Source organism: Urocitellus parryii, chromosome 3, assembly GCF_045843805.1.
Source record: "Urocitellus parryii isolate mUroPar1 chromosome 3, mUroPar1.hap1, whole genome shotgun sequence".
Classification (NCBI taxonomy): domain Eukaryota; kingdom Metazoa; phylum Chordata; class Mammalia; order Rodentia; family Sciuridae; genus Urocitellus; species Urocitellus parryii.
The window spans coordinates 99,621,874-99,643,000 of NC_135533.1; the positions used below are offsets into that span (position 1 = coordinate 99,621,874).

The window sequence follows — 21,127 nt, forward strand, 5'->3', positions numbered from 1 at the left end:
ATTTTAGACCAAGTATTTTGATCACTGGGGGCATGGCATTTGGGATTGTGTCTCTTGGGATCATGATTGGCATCAGGATTTAGACATTTATGTTTGGGGTGAGAGTGTACCAATCTCCACCAGGATGGTACCCCCAGTTCTCTCTGTGACTTTGTTTTCTTCTAATAAGCTTACCTTGGCAATTGGATATATAAAACTCCATAGAAATTTTTGGGCTGTTATTAATTTTTCACTGGAGCATGTCCTGACACTCCAGCAGATGACATAGTTTTTATTCCAGCTCAATTTCCAAATGCCTGGCATGTGCATTTGTTGATTGAGTGAATAAATACATGCACACTGACTGGGAAATGTACCCTTAGCAGTTTAAAGCCATGCTGACATGTGGTTCTAACTACCTTCGAGCAATATTAATAAAGCAGTAATACTATGCCAGCTTCCAACAGTGGATTATAATTGAGGTGCTGACACACGCTTTGTCTTCTGATGACTGGTGAGGATGAGGCTCCTCCTTTGCAAAGAACAAAGCCAAGCTGTAATATGCGGGCTCTTAAGATTCATTAGCATTTACCTGTGGCTCTTGCTTCCTTAAAACTACCATTTCCTCTTCAACAGTCTTTAGAAACCCAAACTGCTTTCATTTTCTCATTTTCCTTTTAGTACCTCTATCTCTTGGGGCTTTGCAATAAAAAGCCTAATGAGCACTTTGAAGGGCAACCCAAGTACCTCATTGTGATGAGAAAGTGTCTATTGCTACCACTCCCCAAGAGGTGAGAACCTTGCCTGATACATCTCATGACTCCTTCTGCAATTAGTCTCTGGAAGTACAGGAGACTTTTATTTAGTCTGCTGTTTTCTGTATACAAGGTAAAATGGAAAATCAGAGATGTTATCTGAATAATTAACTCAAGCCTCAAATGAAAAAAAATTCAAATATCCAGATCATTGAGACTTCTGAGTTTCTATTTGTCTGGATGCAGGCAGCCTGTCTTGTAACTAACTGAAATGGCAGTGAATATTCTTGAATACATTACCATATCATTGAGACCTGCCATATCTAGGCATAAGCTTACAAGTAAAAAAATGTCTTAGTGAGATAATAATCATCTAGTTTGCCTTCTGGTGATTGCCACAGAAAGTCAAGGAGATAGCACCAATTAAACTGTATGCTCGTTGAATTTAATGAAAACCTATACATGCAAGGATTTCCTTAGCTGAGAGTTGATCTAAGAAATACTGGAACTTTCATATTCCCTGTGGCAGCTCCATCTTTTGTGTATGACAGACAAGATCAAGTGGTAGTCGCAGGCATCCAAACAAGAGATGAATTACACAAAATTTTCCCTCTTCTCTAGTTTGCAAAACTAAAAATATTGTCTAAAATCCCATAACAGACTATAGCTTTGACCCTGAGTTCAAAGTTTCTAAGGTGGCTCAATTGATTATTTCTCTTGTTAACTTTGAAAAAAAATCAAAAACAGTTTAGTGTGTATGAAAAATATCAGAAGAGACTTTCTCTTAGATATGCTAAAGAATTCCATCAATGCATAAGACATGCATAAGAGGTAGCAGCTCAGTGTTTCTTTTCCTTTAATGTTCTTTGGAACCAGGCAAAAATCAGGACTGAGTGGTTGGGAATATACAACCCACATTCATCCTAATCATAGTGAATTTATCCATTGCTATTAGAGCTAAATAACAAATCCCACTTTTTGTTTTCAAATCGAATTACTTCTTCCTTTTATTATTTCCATGAATAATTGATAATAAAGTAACATGGCACCCATCTAGGTCACCTGATTTTCTCGTTTTGACCATGGGGATATCTTCAGGCTATTGAATTTTTCCACAAAGAATTCTCCCACTGTTAGACACTTGCCTATTTATCTTTGGCTCACTTAGAAAGCAATTCTTTGTCTTTGCTTTATGTCATTTCTCCCTTCTGTTGATGTTAAGAGCTTGATGGAGATGCTAATGCATTGATTTTTCTCCTGATCCTTTCAACTCTCCCATTTTATCCCAAATTACTAAAGATAGGCCTACTTTTAAAAAGAAAAATTGCACCAGTTCTTTTTATTTCTTTCTTCTTCCAACAGAAATCTCTCAATTTAAACCATCTCTGCTGGCTCTCCTATTATAGCTTCGGTGCTGAGTTGGTACAGCTTGGCGTGGCTCAGAGGAGTAGCAGCTAGAATTGGAACCAAGTAACATGGGCTAGAAATATCACAGGAGTGGGCACAGTGGAGAAAAGGAAGGAACTAGGGAGGGAATGTGTTACCTGTGACCCCTCCTCTAGGAAAGGAACTGGCTCTGTCACTCCTCAGGGAAGGGAGAGGGATGAGTATGAAACAGAAGGAGAGGGGAACGAGAAGGCCTTATATGGCTATTCATGTTTTTCTCCATCATTGCTTTAAGTTGCTTTCCAAAAATGGTCTCACATATTAACACTGAATTTGTTTCAGAGATGTCTGTATTTATCTGGAGCATTTTAATCAGAATGGACAATGCTGCTGGTGGTAGTAGTTCAGCCCAAATGTGTACTGATGACACACATGATAGCTCATGTTCCTTAGGCCTGCCACACCTGTTACTAATGTGGTCCAAGATGAGACCTTCCTCTGGCCTGACAGGTGATCTGAGAATTCAGGTGTAGATGCCCTGCCCTCCCATACAATGAGGTGAGAGCTATGCAATATCCATTTACCTGCCCATTAACTTCCTATGGAGCTTCAGCAGAAACTTCTACCAAGATGCTCCTAAAGGAAGGTGTGCATCCACAATCAATTGTGAAGGCACAATGAAGGTGAAGCCACCACTAGATCTTTCCCTATCTTCAAAAGAAGCACCTCTCTCTTTATGGTGCAGCTTGGCTTGGCATGGCTCAGGTGAGCTCCAGACTTGATCCTGTTTCTGCTCCAGCCTCCTTCTTCCCCACTGCTCCTGCCCCATGCACCCTCTTCTTGAGACAATCTGGTCTTCCTGTTCCCTCAATATGACACAGCAGTCTTTACAACGCTGCACCTTTGTGTGTTCCTTCTGCCTAAAATAAATCTTCTCTGCTTTTTCCCAAGCCTATTTCTTTCTCCATCACACAAAGTCTGTGAATATCTCTCCATTTTCTAAGTCCCTATCAACTCATTTTTTATTCTGTATTGAAATGGTTTATTTGTGTATTATTCTCACCCAGTAGATAGTATCTACCCCAACACATCATCACTTAACATGGTATAGATCATGTGGCATGTGCTCACATGTTTTGAACCTCCATATTAATTTACTCTAGTACACTGTTGGCAACATTACTTTACTATAAAACCATGAAGAATAGACTTTGTACCACATTTTATGGCAAGATAAGATTTCAAATATAGTATTTCCCAGAAAGTCAGTCCAATTTAATCCATACTGTTTTGAGTTGAGTTTTGTAAATGAAGGATGTAAAAATTCTAAACTTTACTTTTCCTGATTAGTTCTGATGAGCAAAGTGTTCTGCAGCTCTACCCTTAAGTGATGCAAAATCCCTAAGTAATAATAAAATCAGACACAGTCCCACCTGGCTTGGAAGGTGCTGTGTGGTACCTACTCACTGACATATTATGGGTAAATGCAACAGCCATGACAATCTAGAAAAACAGACTGCTTGTGCTGCTATCTGTGGTGCTCTGTGATTATGCCTTTGGATTGTCCCTTCATTCATAGTCTTTAAAGGACCCAGGCCAGATCTCATTGCTTCCCTCTCCTTCTTTCATAGTGATACTTCACAGTGGGGTTGGAGATGACAATGTGGGTCTAGATTTAGGGACCACCTGCTTGATGAAGCTCCTCTGTGCACGTGGCCCTTCAGGAGAGCAGTGGGATGTAATCCCCATCATATCAGGCTCCATGCTCCTTGCTGTTCTCCTCGTTGCCACACTGTGTTGTTTCTAGAATGGACATACTCCATCACTTCTCAGATTCAATATCTCCTTACTCTCCAAAGCAAGAGATCCTATTCCTTGGCGTGGCATGGGAGACCCTCTTTCCATATGTCCAGCTGCACCTGACACTCTCCGGCAGGTGACCTAGAGGAGCTCTGCTAAGAATGAGAGCCTGCATGCTTTTGGCATGCTTTTTGTAACACTGAGCCTTTACACTGGGAGTTCCTTCTGCTTTGATTGGATTGCCCTCTGCCCTTGCTCAGCAGTGACATTCCTCTTCCTTCTTCCAAGTTCAGCTTTAATGTCCCCCACCTTGGAAGGTGTTTCTAGCATTTATTTCTCTTCCACAGGGGATCATGCTGACCACACCTATTACTGCCCTTGTTACTGTGTCATTATTGATTGCTTAAGTGCCTGCCCCCCGCACAAAACTATTGGAGGGCAAGAGCACTGTTTAATTCATCTCTGAATCCATGCTCAATTCTTAGCACTGCATCTAGTACACACTTAAAAATTCATAAACTGTTGCTAAATGAGTGAGCTGAAAACTGAAAACAGGATTTACTAAAAATCCACCTGGCTATACTGTGTCCAATCTCCCAGGAGAAACAAAAAATTTTAGAGAGAATTTATACAGCACCTTGAGCCTCCACAATAAATAATAACAGATTTTCCAGTATTAACTTCAATATGTATGCAAACACAGAACCTCATCAGCAATCCTATTAAAGTGCAATTCTTAGATCTATCCATTGCCTGGCCACATTGCTCATTAGCAAGCACATCCGAACACAACCATGAATAGCAGAAGGAAACACGCTTCGGCTCACGTTCTCAAGAAGCCTGATGCTGCCTCCCATGAGCAACAGCTCTGACAATAGGTGAGGCAGTTAATAAGCCCCAAGAAGGCTTAAGGTACAGTTGTGGCCCTGTCACTCATTTGCTGTGTGATCAGGGCAAACAATTGCCCCTTCTCTGGGGCTTAGCTTCCTAATGAATATGAACAGGGCTGGACCAGGATGCTCCCACAACTCTCATTCTAGGATTTATGATTTATGGTTGTTTTTTGGAGATAGAACTATGGCCAAACAGCTAGTAGTCCCCCAATTATGGGAAGAAACACAAGTCACCCTCTTTGACATAGCCCATTCTGGTGGGACTCAAGAGTCACTGGGCACCTTACAAATGCCCTGTGTTGGATGTCCTGGGAGGATGATATGGCCTACTGGGAGCCAGTCCCTCTGCCTGTCTCTCACCAGGAGGCACATGTGTTGTCAGCACGGTCCCTGGACTCAGCACCTGGAGCTGCTCAAGTGTCACCATGGTTCTGGGAGATGAGAGCATATCCTTTTTCCTGCATGTGTCAATAGGTAAAGAAGGAGCTTTTCCAATTTCCATCAGATCCATGCCCTCCTGAGGAAGAAATGGTCCTGTCTAATATAGAGGAGGAAAAAAACTTCCTCTTCACATCTGTACACATCCACTCATTCTGTCTCTGTCTCTTAAGACACACACACACACACACACACACACACACGAGTACCACTTTCCATATTGTTCCTTTCTGTGTAGATAAGAGGAGGTGCAAGGTAACAGAAAATTTCCCCTAAATAACATGGGGAGGCCCCCCTGCCTTTACCTTTCCTTTCCTGTACCCACTGCTCCCTACTCAGTGCTCCGAACATGCAAACTGCCCAGATTTCAAAAACTTCACAGTTAAACACTTTTAACATCCAAATGTTAAACACTTTTAGCATCCGAATGACCCAGAGTTGCACAAAAAAAAATTCCCAGACTTGACCAAAAACAGCAAAAAATATATACAACATGCCCAGTGAGACCCAGTTGAGACTCCTGCTTGCTTCTCTCCCATATGAGTAAGAACAGCTCATGAGACACAAGGAACAAAGACTTCCTCACTGCCACCATCCACAGGACAGAGAGGGGTTGGTCAACTCTCTTAAACCTATTGCTATATATTTTTTTTCACGGATGATAAAGCTTTATGTTTTCTTTAAAAAATATGTCTATCATTTTAACAAGTCTCTTGCTTTAAGTCATGACTTCTGATGTGAATATTCTCTGGCTTCGATATTCTCTGAATTCCTTATTAAAATTTCCTTCACCTAATGTTCCCGTGTAGCCAGTAATGTGTGGGATTTTATTTCTTTTTCAAAGAAAAGGAGCCCACACAATTTACTTTATGTAATTCTGTGATATTCTTCTAGACAATGGCCAGCACAAAAGAAAGCTTTTCAACAGATGGCTGAGAGGCTGGGGGCACAATTCAAGGACCGAGTTTCAGGAACAGACATCTGGGAGCTGAGGAGTTAGATGAAGATGGTGATATGGCAGTGATCTCCCATTTTCTTCCTCAGAAGAGTTCTAGCATCTGACAGGGTTCAAGGTCTCCTCACAGCCACCAAACCTAGTTCTGTCTACTACCTCACTCACATAGCAGTTCCCAAGCAGAGGAATAAATATGTAGGTAGGATGCATGCTATGATTTGAATATGGCTTGTCCCCAGTCCTCAGAGGTGCAGGGGTGGTGGAACCGTTAAGAAGTGGAGAAAGTAATGAGGTCCTGGTGGTTCCATCCTCATGAGAAGATTCACTCTGGTTTTACAGTGTAAAAATCTCAAGAGAGCTGTTTGTTGTAACAGGAAACCATTCCACAGGCTTACTCTCTTCTCTATACCCCACCACTCCCCTCTCCACTTCTCTGCCATCTTGTGAATCAGCCAAGGGGGCCATCACTGAGATGGCTTGAACCATGGTATTTTGACCAGCCACCAAAATTGTGAGCCAAACACATCTCTCTCCTTATAAAGGACCCATTCTCAGATATTTCATTATAGCAACGCAAAATGAACAACTCAAATCTTAGGAAATGAGATGGAGAGGGGGAACTCAGGGCTGTATTTCATCCCCCAAACTCCCTTCTTATTTGACAGATAAGGGACAACTCCCAGAAAAGTGAGCCTCTTTCTTTTTTTGTTTTAACAAATTGTTTCCTTCACAATGGTGACTCAGAGGAAATGTGTGGGCAACATGATTTTTGTATTCTCTTGCAATTCTGCCTAGAGGGGCAAGCCATCAGGTTGGGTAGGAGGCTTCTCATTTTAGCCCGTCGAGACCAGCAGGCCTGAGACAGTGAGTGGAAATTTGGACAAACTGTCTTGGCCTATGTCTGTACCATGCAGCCCAAGCCATCTCCTCTTCTCCTGGACAGCCTCTGGGGGTTCTGCTGGGACTTCAGCTGGTCCTGCCATCTGGACACCTGATCCATACCAATGTAATTTAGGAAACAGGGCTCAGGGATTCTGGGCATCAAGCCTTATTTTTAACACTAAATAAGCTCTTAGCTATATGTCATGACTCTGAGACATGGGAGACACATGCACCCCAACTCACACATCACCCACACATGTACACTCATTCATTCATTCAACAAAATGTTCACATTTTTGCCAGGGAACTAGAAAATGCAGACATAGAGGATCCAGGCAAGGACCTAGCTCTCTTGGTGTCTGCCTTCTAGGACACTGATAGGGAAAAAAAAAAGTCAACAAGGAAGACAATTTTATACAGAACATGTTATTCAGGCTCTCCTTGTTCATCAAAGTCAGAAAGGAGGAAGATGTCGGATGGAAGACAAGCCTTGAGTTGAGAGCAGGAGCTATGGGGATTAAGTATGAAATAAGACAAGTAGACATTGGAATTTGGCCAAAAGGCAGCACAGCCAAACCCACTCATTCAGCCCCAGATAAACTCATACTATGACCTCAGTTATTGTCAAAGACTTCTATGAGAATCTTCCACCATGTTTGTAATTTTTTTAAAGTCTCTTGAGAAGTCTCTTGAGATATTATCCAGCACATGCATGTTGTTCCCTACAGAAAGTCCAATGTGAAGTATTTTATGAAGGACTTGGAGAGAGAAAAAAAATATTCCAGCATTCTAATCATAACAACTAAACTCCCTCTTTTTTTTTTTTTTTTATCTTTTTGACTACCAAGAAGCTGAAAGAAGCATGTCTGTCCACGTTAGGAAATATAATTTCGAGAAGGAGTTTGAGAATGATAAAAGTGCCCACATACACAGGTTCCATAACTCCTTCTTCTGCTACAAGGTGTATGACCTTGAGAATTTTAATTAACTGTTCTGAGCTGATTTCCCTACCACTGCCAGACAATAGTGTTACTTAATAGGATTTTAATGAGACAATGTGCAATGTCCCCTGCCTAGAATAAATGCTCATGATCATTATTATCTTCTTTCTTATTGTTACTTCTTTACTTCTGTGGATTTTGTATTTCCCTATTTTATTGTACATTTCTTTTGTTGTAAATGTTCTCAAGTTCTTTGAGAAAAGAGACAAATTCTGAATTTTTTTTTTTAGTTCCATTACCTCTATGATGACATAACCAGAGCTGAAAACACAGTAAAATAAAAGGCTCCAGGCATCTACTTGATCAAAATAAAATCTGCTCTTGGATTCAAAACTATTATGCTCTTTCTTCCAAGTAAATAATGCCAGTTTTTATAACTGCATCTTATATTCTTTAGTAAAGTTTCCTTCAGGGCCTGTTTTTCTCTTATGATTATTATTTTTTTATTTCCCAATGTAAAGCAATTTTTAAGAATTATTTTCTCTGTTTTAGATATGTATTGGTTTGCTTTCTGTTTGTGTTAGATATGGACTCACAGCCTTATATTCCTAAATAGAAAGCTGGTAATGACTTTGTCAGACAGAAACTGACAGCATGAAACCTTTTGTCTGCCTACAATTCTTAAAAAAAAAAAACTACACATAATAACATGCTCTTGACCTACAAGTGATGATTTTCTGCTTTTAAAATCCTATCTTCTTTCAGAAGGTTTTGTTTTTGCTAATGTGCTCTACTGCACACAAATATCATAAACCACATTAAACACACAAAGCCTGTTCCAAGATTAAAAACAACAACAAACCAAACACATATCACTTAATTCAAAGCATTTCAACAATTACAATGTTTTATTTTAAGTTTGAGAGCAAAATATGTAAACAAAACATTATGAGACATGAGGTTAGGAATGACAAATTGGCTGAATATACCGAGGTACTTGGCGGGTCATAGGAAAATATACCTGCTTGGCAGCCCCCATGTTGCCATGGGAACTCTATCCTGGCTTCATAGGACCCACACATTGCCATGGGAACACCCACCTTGGGCATCCATAGGACCAAGTAAAGTGGAATGAGGCTGAGTGGCACCTCTTCTGGAAATCCCCCCGTGAAGGTAGATACAAGCCACTAGGTTCCTGGTTTTGGGGGGCCTTCTGCCATTCTCTCCCTTTCAGCCTGTTCTGCTTTATGAATGTATATCCACTTTCAATAAAGCTACCCTCTGGCTACTTCTCCTGTGTGTCTTGCTCAGTTCTTTGTTCCAGATGCCATGAACCCAGACATGGACTAGACCCTCCTCTAGTAAGAGTTGGAGCCTCTGCTATAAATAGAAAAAACCCAACAGATGGAATTCTACTCCTTAAAAAGTAGGGCTCTTTGTGAAATTTGTTTAGATTGTTTTCATTGTATCCATTTTCTCAGGGTCAATTAAAATCTGTGCTTAACATAGCCAATAACTAGGGACCCTTAATTACCACCAATGAAATTGGAAAATTATATTGTTCTAGGAACAATTGCTGATATCTTGTAATCCTTTTATCTGCATCATATTGCCTATCACCAAAAGTAAGTAATGATAAGAGACACTTGAATTATTTTATGGGATGAAGAAAAACCTAGGAGCCCCATCAATTAGTGATACCCATCAATTCCTCTTCATACAGAGAATGGGGAGAGCCACCTTTCTCAGAGAGAAAAGAGGAAGGAGGTCTTCTGTCAGAGGAGATTTGCCTTCAAGATTTGGAAGAATTGCAGGGTTGTAAAACACTGGTATCACTGTCTAGAAAGAGAGTGGTCTTTATCCAAGGCTATTTAAAAGTAGAAACAGATCTTTATCTATCTCCCATGGTTCAGATGTGAAGGAAGAATAGTTAAATAGCCTTTTTCCAGCCCCATAAGTCTACAGTGTGTGCTGGGAACATTCATGAATGTCTGGGAAAACTGTGAACACAAAAGAATTCATGTTTAGCCATGGATGCTATCCACCTGCTGTATTCAAAAAGCAACTACTGAAATTTACTTAAATGTTCTCACCACAAAACAAAATAAGACAAAATTTAAAAGACTGGGATGAAAGAGGTGTTAACTAACTTGATCATGAAAATCATTTCACAGAAGATATGTTTATCAAATCATCATGTTATGCACCTTAAAATCACAGTATTTTATTACCAATAAAGGTAGAAAATTAAAACAAAAAGAAGCACCTGTTGTGAGTCTTTAACAAAAACATCTATTTAGGACATAATTGAACCTAGTTTTATGTTAGCTTCCTTCCTACATAACTTTTTGACCCTATCTTCTCTCTCTCTTTCTCTCTCTCTCTCTACCACTTACTACTAAATTACCATGTTTTTCTGAATTTTAAGTATCTTTACAAGCCACTTTCAGTATTTAAAAAAAGGATATAATTGAGTAAAATAAAATCTCTTAAAGTTTGAAGGGCATTTTTAAACCAGTAGTTATGCCAGTCACAGGGGATATAAGCAGGACAAAACTTGATAAGAATAAATAGAGAAAGACCAACTAGCAGTAAGACAATAAGCAGCCTTTCAGGGAATGGGAGTGCTGTGGATCATGAAGCGGAAAGCCCTGTTCCTTGGGAATAGGACAGGATGCAAGGGGAGGCTATAAAAGAGTTGGTTCTAGGGCATTGCCTTGAAGAAGAAGTGCAAATTCTGCTTGCAAGTATGAATAAATGAATATTAAAAGCCAGGTTTTTATATCCGTGTGTTAATAAAACTGAAGTAGCAGCATATATTTTGCCAGGGTCAGTAAGAGAGCATGACCTTCCAGGAACAGCTTCATTTGAGGCTGCCTTTCTTATTCCAGGAAAAACACCATTATTCCAACCCAGTAATCACTGACAAACATCCTCTTTCACTAACGTTTCCCTCTACATCTTTGTTCTCACCATGTGGACAGCAATCATGTCTTTAACAAAAAAGAAACACTCTTCTCATCTTTTTGAAGCCCTGATTGAAATCATGTTGATAAAAATTCTTTCAGCCTCCTCAACACTAATGCAAAAATATCCTACTCAATCACAAACGTTACAGATAAAGGGAACGCGTCCTCTGGAAGTTGGCATAGAGAGCTCATTTACCATACACATCTATAATTTTAATTTTGTAAGGGAACCCCAGAGTGACATGAGCAGGAGTGACCTTTAGGGTCTGTACAGAATGAATTTAAGTGCGAGGACTCTGTGGTGATGTGAAGGGACATTTGGCCAGTGGCTCAGCATGGCTGACTTCCCACGTCCTGTGTATCAGTTAGACTTCCTTTCTAAAGTAATACCATTGCCGGAGTCCTATGCCAGAGAGGGGGTAACTTCAGGGAATCCCAATCTATCAGGTTGTTATGGTTTAGGTATTAGGTGCCCCCCAAAGGCTCATGTGTGAGAAAATGCAAGAAAGTTTAGAGGAAAATGATTGGATTATGAGGGTTTTAACCTGGTCAGTGTATTAATCCACTGATAGGGATTAACTGGGTGGGATCTGTAGGCAGGCTGGGTGTGGCTGGAGAAGGCAGGTCATTGGAGTTTACCTTTGGGACTTACATTTTGTTCTTGGTGAAAGGAAAAGTCTCTCTGCTTCTTAGTACCGCATCTTGAGCTGCTTTCCACCACCACACTCTTCTGCCATAATGTTCTGCCTTTTCTCAGGCCCTGAGGAATGAAGTGGGCCATGTGTGGACTGAGACCTCTGAAACCATGAGCACCAAATAAACATTTCCTCCTCTAAAATTATTTTTGCCAGTTCTTTTCATTGCAGCAATGAAAAAGCTGACCAAAACACAAATTGACAGATATACAAACTAGCCCCAAATATCAAAATGAAAAAGGTCATAGTGAAATAGAAAAGGAATTTATTCAATATAGTTTATATTGGGAAGACAATCAGTCTCAGTCTTGAGAGATACTGACATGAGCACTAGATTTAAATAAAGGAAGAAATGGGGTAGAGGACAAGAGGTATGCATAATTAAGCAGTCTTGATCAAACTATGATCCAGTTGAACATTATCTCAGGACTGGTTCTTTGAGGTCCTGAAGAAGTAGTTATTGCAATCTGGTTCCCATCATGAGCTGTGTGCTCCAGCTGAGGGGACAACCCAATCTCCCACCATAAGGTCATTGTTTCCATTAAGTGGAGATGAACTTGTCACAGGTTGATCTGCCTGTAAGACTCATTATTCTGGTCAGGTTGAGAGCACTGACTGGAGACATTTAGGTGTACCTCTGGGAGTGTAGGGCAGGATGTCATGAAAGTGTGCAGTTGAGAATCTGTTGGTTATGATATTCCTGAAAATCTTGAACATATCTTAGTGCCTTCAGCCTTGAAAAAGGGATGAAAGAGATTAGGTAAATTTAGGGCTTATCACCCTTGTGTTACCAGTTTTTAGACAGATACTCCTTAAGTAATTAACATGTCCACATACAGATTTGTGTAGGAATCTGATCCAAAATTTAAGGTAATAAAGGAAACATACAAAATGAAGGCAGAGATGCCAAGATTTTTTTTCTTGCTTTTAGTTACCACTGGGCACCTGCATTTCCAAAAGCCAGTGCTTTTAGCAAAAGCAGTCTCTTAATCCTTGGTATAATACCAGTGGTACTGGTATATTTTTATTTATTCAATTCTTACTGTGCCAAGAACTTGATTTGCATGGATGTGTTAAATTCTGACAATGACCTTTTTATGGATGAAAGGCTGAAGTTCAGATAGATTTAGTCATCTACCCCATTCCAGTGTGATCATGGTTTGGTCTAACTCTTAATTATATATTTTACTATTTCATTTAATTCCAAGCAGTATTCAATCTCCAAAATAATACAAGATGTTATTGGTGCACTTAGATTATGTGCAAACTGGAGAAATTTTATGCTATAGCAGCAGCCTTTTTGTTTTGGAGATTTTATCGAGGCCCCTGGAGGATTGTCAATTTATTGAATCCTGTCCTGAATTATCCAGAATAGCCCTGAGATGGGTGGGTGGCTGGCTGGTTCATGCTTCCCTGGGCTTTGCCTGTGCTGATGACAGGAGAGCTAGTTGTAGTGACAAGACAAGCATTAAAAAAAATAGGGGATATGAACCTGATCGTGTGATGAGATATTTTCTGAGGCTAGTTTTTCCACCTGTAGTAATTCTCTGGTTATCACCAGTAAAGCCAGAGGAATTCTTAACAAGAGACACAAATAATGAATAAAAAAGCCATGTAGTTGGTCATCAAGGACCAAGATTCATAATGCCACCACTGTGCTTAATCAGGTCATGCGCTTTTCACAAGTTCCCTGGTCTTGGAAGATGGAAATAGTACAGGCCTGAATTACTGTTTAATATCTTTATATAATTTGAAGTATAATCTGATTCTGGGGTCTTGTCCTCACGGTTGGGAAACAAAATGTCAATAACTTCCATTTGATTGATGTTACATAATAAGTTCCAGTCTCTATAATCTAAATAGCATGATTCAATACTTCTTGGCTTTAATTTTTTCTTTTTGACAACAAAAAAATGTTATTATTTGTAGAATAGCATGTATTCTTATAGCCAGGAATCCCAAAAATGTACATTTAAAACTCAGTTTTAGTATTCTTTGATGAAATCAGAATCACCCTTTCTTGTTTCAAAAATGAACCCCTTAAGTTCCATGTGATGCCCTTCCTTAGATGTTTTCTAAGTTACTGTGCTTTATCGGCTCAGCTCATTTTAAGTACCCAATGTTGCAAACATTAAAAAGAAACAAAAGTACAGCCTTCATCAATCGCAATGTTTTCTACAATACCATTGCCTCCAAAGGAGACAGTCCTCTGAGATTGAATTTTTTTTGAAAATTGTGATGTTCAAAGATGACTAGGATGTCTGAAATCCTTAATAGAAATGTCAGACAGCCTAGAAACATTCTGTAGAGTGAGAGAGTAGTAAATGGAGGGGAATGGCCACCTGGCCCAGCAGGGACCACCTCTAATTCTGGGCTGTGTGTAGATTCTTGAATGCTGCAGGGATCACTGACACAATCAATAATGATAATCATCATTTACCCTCAAAAAGGACAAAATGGGATCCAATTGAACTGGTGTGAGAGAACTCAAGTAATGACACTGCGTTTGGGGACAGTCATATCCTCAAGGTCATGCTACACGCATTCCAATCTTTCTAGTATCAGTTGAAAGAAAGGGAGCTGGGTGAAGCATAGACTCCAGCAGAGCCTGGAAATATAGGCACCTTAGTTCATTTGTATCTCTGTTCTTGTCCCTGTGTGAACCCAGAGCTGCAGGCTTTGTCACAAGGAAGATGCTATATGTTGTGTTTTAAATCTCCAGGAGGGCAGCTCCCTCACGGTTCATTTCCGCATCCCCCCACCCCCCTCTGCATCTTCATTTCCTGTGAAGACAATGACTTACTTGCTGGCCCATTCTGACCCTGCGCACTGTCTCTTTGTCCCCACAGAATCTGTACCAGAACAGGTTTTTAGGCCTGGCTGCCATGGCGTCTCCATCACGAAACTCACAGAGCCGACGCCGGTGCAAGGAGCCACTCCGCTACAGCTACAACCCTGACCAGTTCCACAACATGGATATCAGGAATGGACCTCATGATGGTGTGACCATCCCCCGCTCCACCAGTGACACTGACCTGGTCACCTCAGACAGCCGTTCCACACTCATGGTTAGCAGCTCCTACTACTCCATAGGGCACTCACAGGATCTGGTGATCCACTGGGACATTAAGGAGGAAGTGGACGCTGGAGACTGGATTGGCATGTACCTCATTGGTGAGTAGATGATCACCTTCAGCCCAGCTTGAGGGAAACACTGACTTACCCAGGCCCACTGACAAGGTGCCACCGAAATAATGATCTTATGTATGTGGTTTCAGTGTTCAACAGGATATCATTCATAATTTGCTTTTATAGGTACTTTAATGTTTTCTAAAATCTACAATATCATTTAGACACACAACTGAGTTATACATCAGAGTCTACCACACTGGAGACCACCAGGGCATTGCCTTATTTTTCTGCAGACCGCATGATAAGGCACTGTTGCCATCTCTATTCAATGAAAGAAAATCGTGACGTAGCAGGTTGTGTCATGGTTAAAAACAAACATCATTGCCACTTGAAACTACAGAAACTCTTCAAGTTGTGAATAAATGAATATCAAAAGCCATGTGTTCTTATAAGACCATAGTAACACCATTACCCCACCAGTGCACACACATCTAAGTGCAGGTAATTGTATTTTTCTTCCTAACACAATCATTTCATCATGACCTTCAAAATTCCTACTGCTTTGTATTCAGAAGACATGCTGGGATTGTACATACAGTTATGGTGCTGGAGAAAGTTGACTTCATTTACCTTAGGTAAAGTTTTATACTCAAAACTGTCAATGTTCCAAAATTGAAAGTCCATGAGAAGACTTTTTTTAATGTGAATTTTCTCAAGTCTGTACAGACAAACTAAATTTTACAAATAAATTGGACATTGAAGCAACTACTTTATAAAAGTTTCACCATTCTCATTAATTAGTTTTGAAATAAAATCTTGCAAATCTGAAATTACGAAAATACATTACATGAAAAATGTATTTTTCTTTTATGAGAAAGAAAGCGGGTATGGTAGAAATTGATATGATTATACATAAGCCAATGTGTAAATTTTTTGGGTGGGGGGGGACACAAGAATCAACAGATCCAACACCAGGTCAATAGAGGCCAGGCCTTCTGCATTCAGTTGGCATAGTACATCATTTACATACTCAGGTGCACAACTCCAGATATAACATCATCAAATAGCATAGGAAGTAATTGTTATGAGTAACTTACAACCTGGGCCATTATTATGGTAAAATTAAGGGAATCTTATCTGTCAGAAAAATATATTTGGTCCTCTTAAAGTTTCTGCCGTCAGCTTGGTTAGTGTATTTACAACAAACATATTAATGTAAAGATGAAGAAACATAACTTGGACTTCCAAACAGTGAGAATTTAATGTTTTTAAAAATGAGTTCTTAAATGAAAGCAGACAGATCATTCTAGGAAAGACATTGTAAACTCACAGCCCACCAAGCATATTTTGTTTAGTCTACATGGTTTTGTTTTAAATTTGATTAATTATTAACATTTAAAAATGTAGAAATTTCACCAGCTTTCTAGTGTCTTTCACAAACACCCCAATTTGGCAGACTCAGCTTGTAATATCATGGGGCTCTAATCAGCTTGGTTAAATATTGTTGCCCCCTTGAGACTGGCCTGCAAACTTTAATTTTCTCAAAGTTCCCCCTCCCACCCACCCTCATTTTAATTTGGAATGTGACTTGTTTAACAGCTGAAGCAATTAGGTTTTTGTGTGTGAGTGTATACACACACACACACACACACACACACACAGAGTTTTGAATCAACGATTTACAAAGGTACCTTCCTACAGCTGGTGAGTATTGACACCATTCCTCAAGTTAGGGAACAACTGGAAAAGGATCATGTTTGGGGAGAAGATAATGAGCTCAGTGTGGAATTTACTGTTTATGGGACAAATGAGGTTCCATCATCCACAGCGAATAAACGAATGGTTCTGCAGCTCAATCATAGATTCATGTTACAGCTTTAGATTAGCCTGGGAGTAGATAAGCTACCTTGTGGATTGTGTGTGGAAAAAGCACTAGAAAGTCCCTGTCAGAGAAAGGGGATAAGGGAGAGGCAGAGAAGAAACTCTAAAAGAAATGGAAGAGGGTGAAAAGGAAGGACCACTAGGAGCTCACACCACACAGGACACTCTTGTCCTGTGAGGATACTGGGAAAAGGAAGGGGCTGTCAGCCACATCAAGTATCACGAAACTCTGTGAATGAATAAGATCTGGTGTTAACATGACATTTTGACTGAGCCAAAAGTAACCACAACTCATCATCTTGGAATCTTATTCTGACAGTTTGTTATTCTCATAGTAGCTACACATACATAACTGTGAAGTTATTTAATGCAGAATGCCAACACTTTCAGTAGCAGAACACTTCAAAAATGATTTTCCCATCCAAATTATCTGTGAATCTTAAAAGTTTATAATTTGTGAGTCTTTAGCAATTTATCTTCCAGATTTGCAGTGCCTCGCCAAAGCTCAAGTCATGGGTACAGATCCAGAAATTTAGGGATGGTAATTTCATTTAATCTGTCATTTCCAAATGAGGAGCTGCCAATTGAATGGCTCCTATGGCCATACAGCTGCCTCCCTGGCAGCAGAACTTACACTAACAATGGGAGCATGTTGGCATTCTGGTGCAACATCTGGTATGGGCCATTCCACATCAGTGAGCCATCAAAATGTCCAAGTAAGGCCAAGTAATGCCTTCAGCATTTTGTGACCTCTAGTACTCTCCAAACAAACATAATTTTCTTCTGTCATAAGAGGGTAAAGATATCATGATGTATAGGGTGAGGTATGGTCCTACTCAATGACGCTCTCACAAAATCTCCAATACTGTCCTTAACCAGGACCATAGGAACCCAGAAATGGTATGGTAACATTAGCATTACCATGATTATAAAGTGAAATAGAATTCATTTACAGAGTTAAATGAGAACAATACATGATTCTCTCTTAATGGCATAGAATGGAGAAAGGTCTTGGGATATCAGTAATAGGTAGGTCACTCTGGTTTAGAATCACACTCTGCCTCTGGCCAGATGTAAAACCTCAGTCAGAAACTATAATCTAAGCCACAGGTTTTGTAAGTCAGTTTTTCATTGCTGTAACCAAAACACCTGATAAGAACAACTGAGAGGAGGAAAGATTTATTTTGGCTAATGGTTTCAGAAGTTCAGTCCTTGGTCATCTGGCTCTAAGGCAGAAACATTGTGGCAGAAGGGTGTGGCAGATGAAAACTGCTGAGAGAAAGAGAGAGAGAGAGAGAGAGAGAGAGAGAGAGAGAGAGAGAGAGAGAGAGAGAGAGAGAGAGAGAAAGGGAGAAAGGGGACAGGGAAAAGATAACCCTTCCAGGGCATGCCCCCAGTGATCTGCTTTCTCCAATTAGGTCCTATCTCCCAGTAATTCATTCAACTATCCATGGGTTATTTCATCAAATGGATCAATCCACAGATGTGGTCAAAGTCCTCATGATTCTGCCATTGCCTAAAAGCCCCACTTCTGACCCTTGCTACATTAGGTATCCATGCTTTTGAACATGAACTTTTCAAGGGATACTCCAGATCCAAATTATAATAGGTTCCTTATCTCCAAAATGGAGCTTGCTTCTCAGGATCAGTGAGATAACATGCATTTATTTCCTGGCAACCAGTATACAATTCTTGGTTGGTCTTGTCAAGTAGCTTTATTCTCTGAATGCACTGTAGCAAATAGCTCTAATTTCTAGGCTTCTTCAGCCTAGACTTGGCCCTTATATGAACATTGTTATAGTTGTTCATTATCAACAAAAGCTTCTGACCTAACCATTAGGGACCTGAAGAATGATGTTTTAAGGGTTAGTAAATGTGTAAAAGCTTATCATTTGGTCAAAAACAAGTGCATAGGGACAGATATGTTGGAAATCAGTACCTCTAGTAAATAGTTTTACAATTGTTCACCCAGTAGTGCCTACTTGATGTTCACAAATAAAACCTAATTATTCATTTGTTTATACTTAGGGTTAAAGATTCAGCAATACCTGACTCTTACTCACACTAAGGGAATAAGGTAGTATAATTGGTTTAGAAGACATAATGTGATGGATACAATATATATTTCTAATCATTAGAATGTTATATTAATGTAATATTAATTAATGAGAAAGTATATACACAAATATTTTTACCTCTTTACATTTAATATTTTAAGATCTAGCATCATAAAACTCTTTTTAAGAATATAAGTTTTTAGAAAGATCCATTCCTTTTACTCCACTGGAAGTAGCCCTTATGAAAGCTGTTTAAATATGAAATAAATATGCAATTAAAATCAGGAAAATATAATCGAATAGGTAAAGTAGGCATAATATGTTCATAATGTGCAAAAATATCTCTTATTAATCACATTTTTAATAAATCACATTCATTATTACACCATACTACCCTAATTCCATGCTAGAATTTTTTCATTAATTTAAAACATAATGAAAGTAGAATGCATTTATGCATTCAAAATTCTACCTATCAAGAGATAACAAAAATTAAAATTTAAAATTCTCTGAAATTGCATTATTGAAGGTTGCTGATAGATTATGCCTGGGAATGTACACTCTCTTTCAAATCTTCTGGGTTTCTCTCCCTGTGTGAGATTAGAGACTATAGTCTTTTTCAAATTGATTCTTTGGAATTTTTTGAGGCTGCTTCTGTGACCTCTACCTTCTTGATGTATGTTTGTGTGTGTACACCTGTGTATGTAAATAGCATTGTGTTAACTGAACCTTATGCATACTGAAACTGTGTTCCCAGTTGGTACAGTTCCATAAAAATGAGGTTAGAGGGGTAAGAGTTACCAAAGGACCTACAAAGGGTGTAACTCTGATGTACACAGGTTTCAGTTAATTGGAAACTGTGCAAAGTAAGGATCACCTCTCTCCTTCTCAATCTCTCTCTTTCTTTCTCTCTCTCTCTGTGTATCTATATAGATATATGTAGATAGATAGATATACACATTTATAATAATATTTATACATGTGTGTCTATGTTGTCTGTGATATATATATATAAAGTTCAATCTTGTTCTATTATTTTTCGGTGCTGGGGATGGAGCCCAGGGTCTTGCACAATTTTTTTCCTTGTTCTTTCATTTTTTAATGAAGTATGTTAAAATCTAGCAAAAACTTTTAATCTGTGTCCACTATATTAATCTCTTTTCTATTGCTAATAAAACAGTAACAGAGATTGGGTAAGTTATAAAGAAAAGAAGATTTCTTTTGGCTCATAGTTCTGGTCCAAGATCAAAGGGCCAAATCTGGTGGAGTCCTGAGGCAGCACAGGGCATCACATGGCAAGAAATAGGGAGTACTTGTGTGCACACAAACAGGTGTATGCTTGTATGTGTGAGTCAAATTTCTATTGCTGTAATAAAATACCTGAGATGACCAACTTTTAAAGAGAAGATTTATTGGGGCTCATAATTTCAATCTTTTGTTTGACCCTATTGTTTGGGGACCTATGGTGAGACAGCACACCATGATGGGGAGCATATATAGTGGAACAAACCTGCTCCCTCATAGCCAGAAAGTGGAAATAAGAGAAGAGAAAGGGACTGTGGGCCTGCTTTTCCCTTGAAGGGCACACCCCCAGTGGCTGAATGATCGCCAACTAGGCTCCACCTCTTACAGTCCACAACCTTCCAGTAGTACCAAACTGGGGACTAAGCCTTCATTACATGGTCCATTGGGGGATATTTACGATCCAAACTTTTGCAGTGTGTTTTCTCCAGTCTCTCTCTCTTCTTGTAAAACCATCAGTATTTCATCATGGAAGTTCCCCCTCATGACCTTGACTAGCCCTAATCACCTCTAAAAGACCCTACCTCTAAACACCATGCTCAGATTAAGTGTCCAGTTCTTAATATTTCACAATGCAGATTAAGCTCCAACATGAGTTCTGAAGGAGAAAAACCATGTTTAAATCATAGCATCTACTTTCACGTCTATAAACTATATATTTTGTAGATGATGATGCTGTTTCTTAGGTATACAAATGTTCATGATATTTAGACCTTTTTACTCTGATTTATTATAGCTTATTATTTCAGATTCACTGGGCTCCCTTGTAATACTCTTTGCCTTGAATTCTGTGTTCTAAATGCTGAGATTGCTAGTATCTCAGTTTTCTTCTACTTCATACTTGCTTTATGTTTTTCCTTCCTATATTGTCAATCCTTCTCTGTCTTTAACTGTGACTCTTTGTGTGTGTGTTTTTATTCTGATCTGTGAGTCTCAGATTTTTAATTGGTTAGGATAGTATATTTACATTATTGTACTTACTATTATATTAGGACTTCTTTTTGCCCCCTTTCTTGATATTCTTTATTTAATGTAATTTCCTTTGGTTTCATGTACATGAGA

General features: G+C 39.3%; 1 protein-coding gene across 1 annotated transcript in view; it reads left to right on the top strand.

Moving 5' to 3' along the window:
- Hecw1 (HECT, C2 and WW domain containing E3 ubiquitin protein ligase 1) overlaps positions 1-21,127 on the top strand; it is a 287,449-nt gene that overhangs the window by 42,907 nt on the left and 223,415 nt on the right. The window contains exon 2 of the mRNA XM_026410640.2: positions 14,543-14,867. Within this exon, the coding sequence (XP_026266425.2) occupies positions 14,543-14,867 (325 nt within the window). The remainder of the gene's footprint in view (positions 1-14,542; positions 14,868-21,127) is intronic.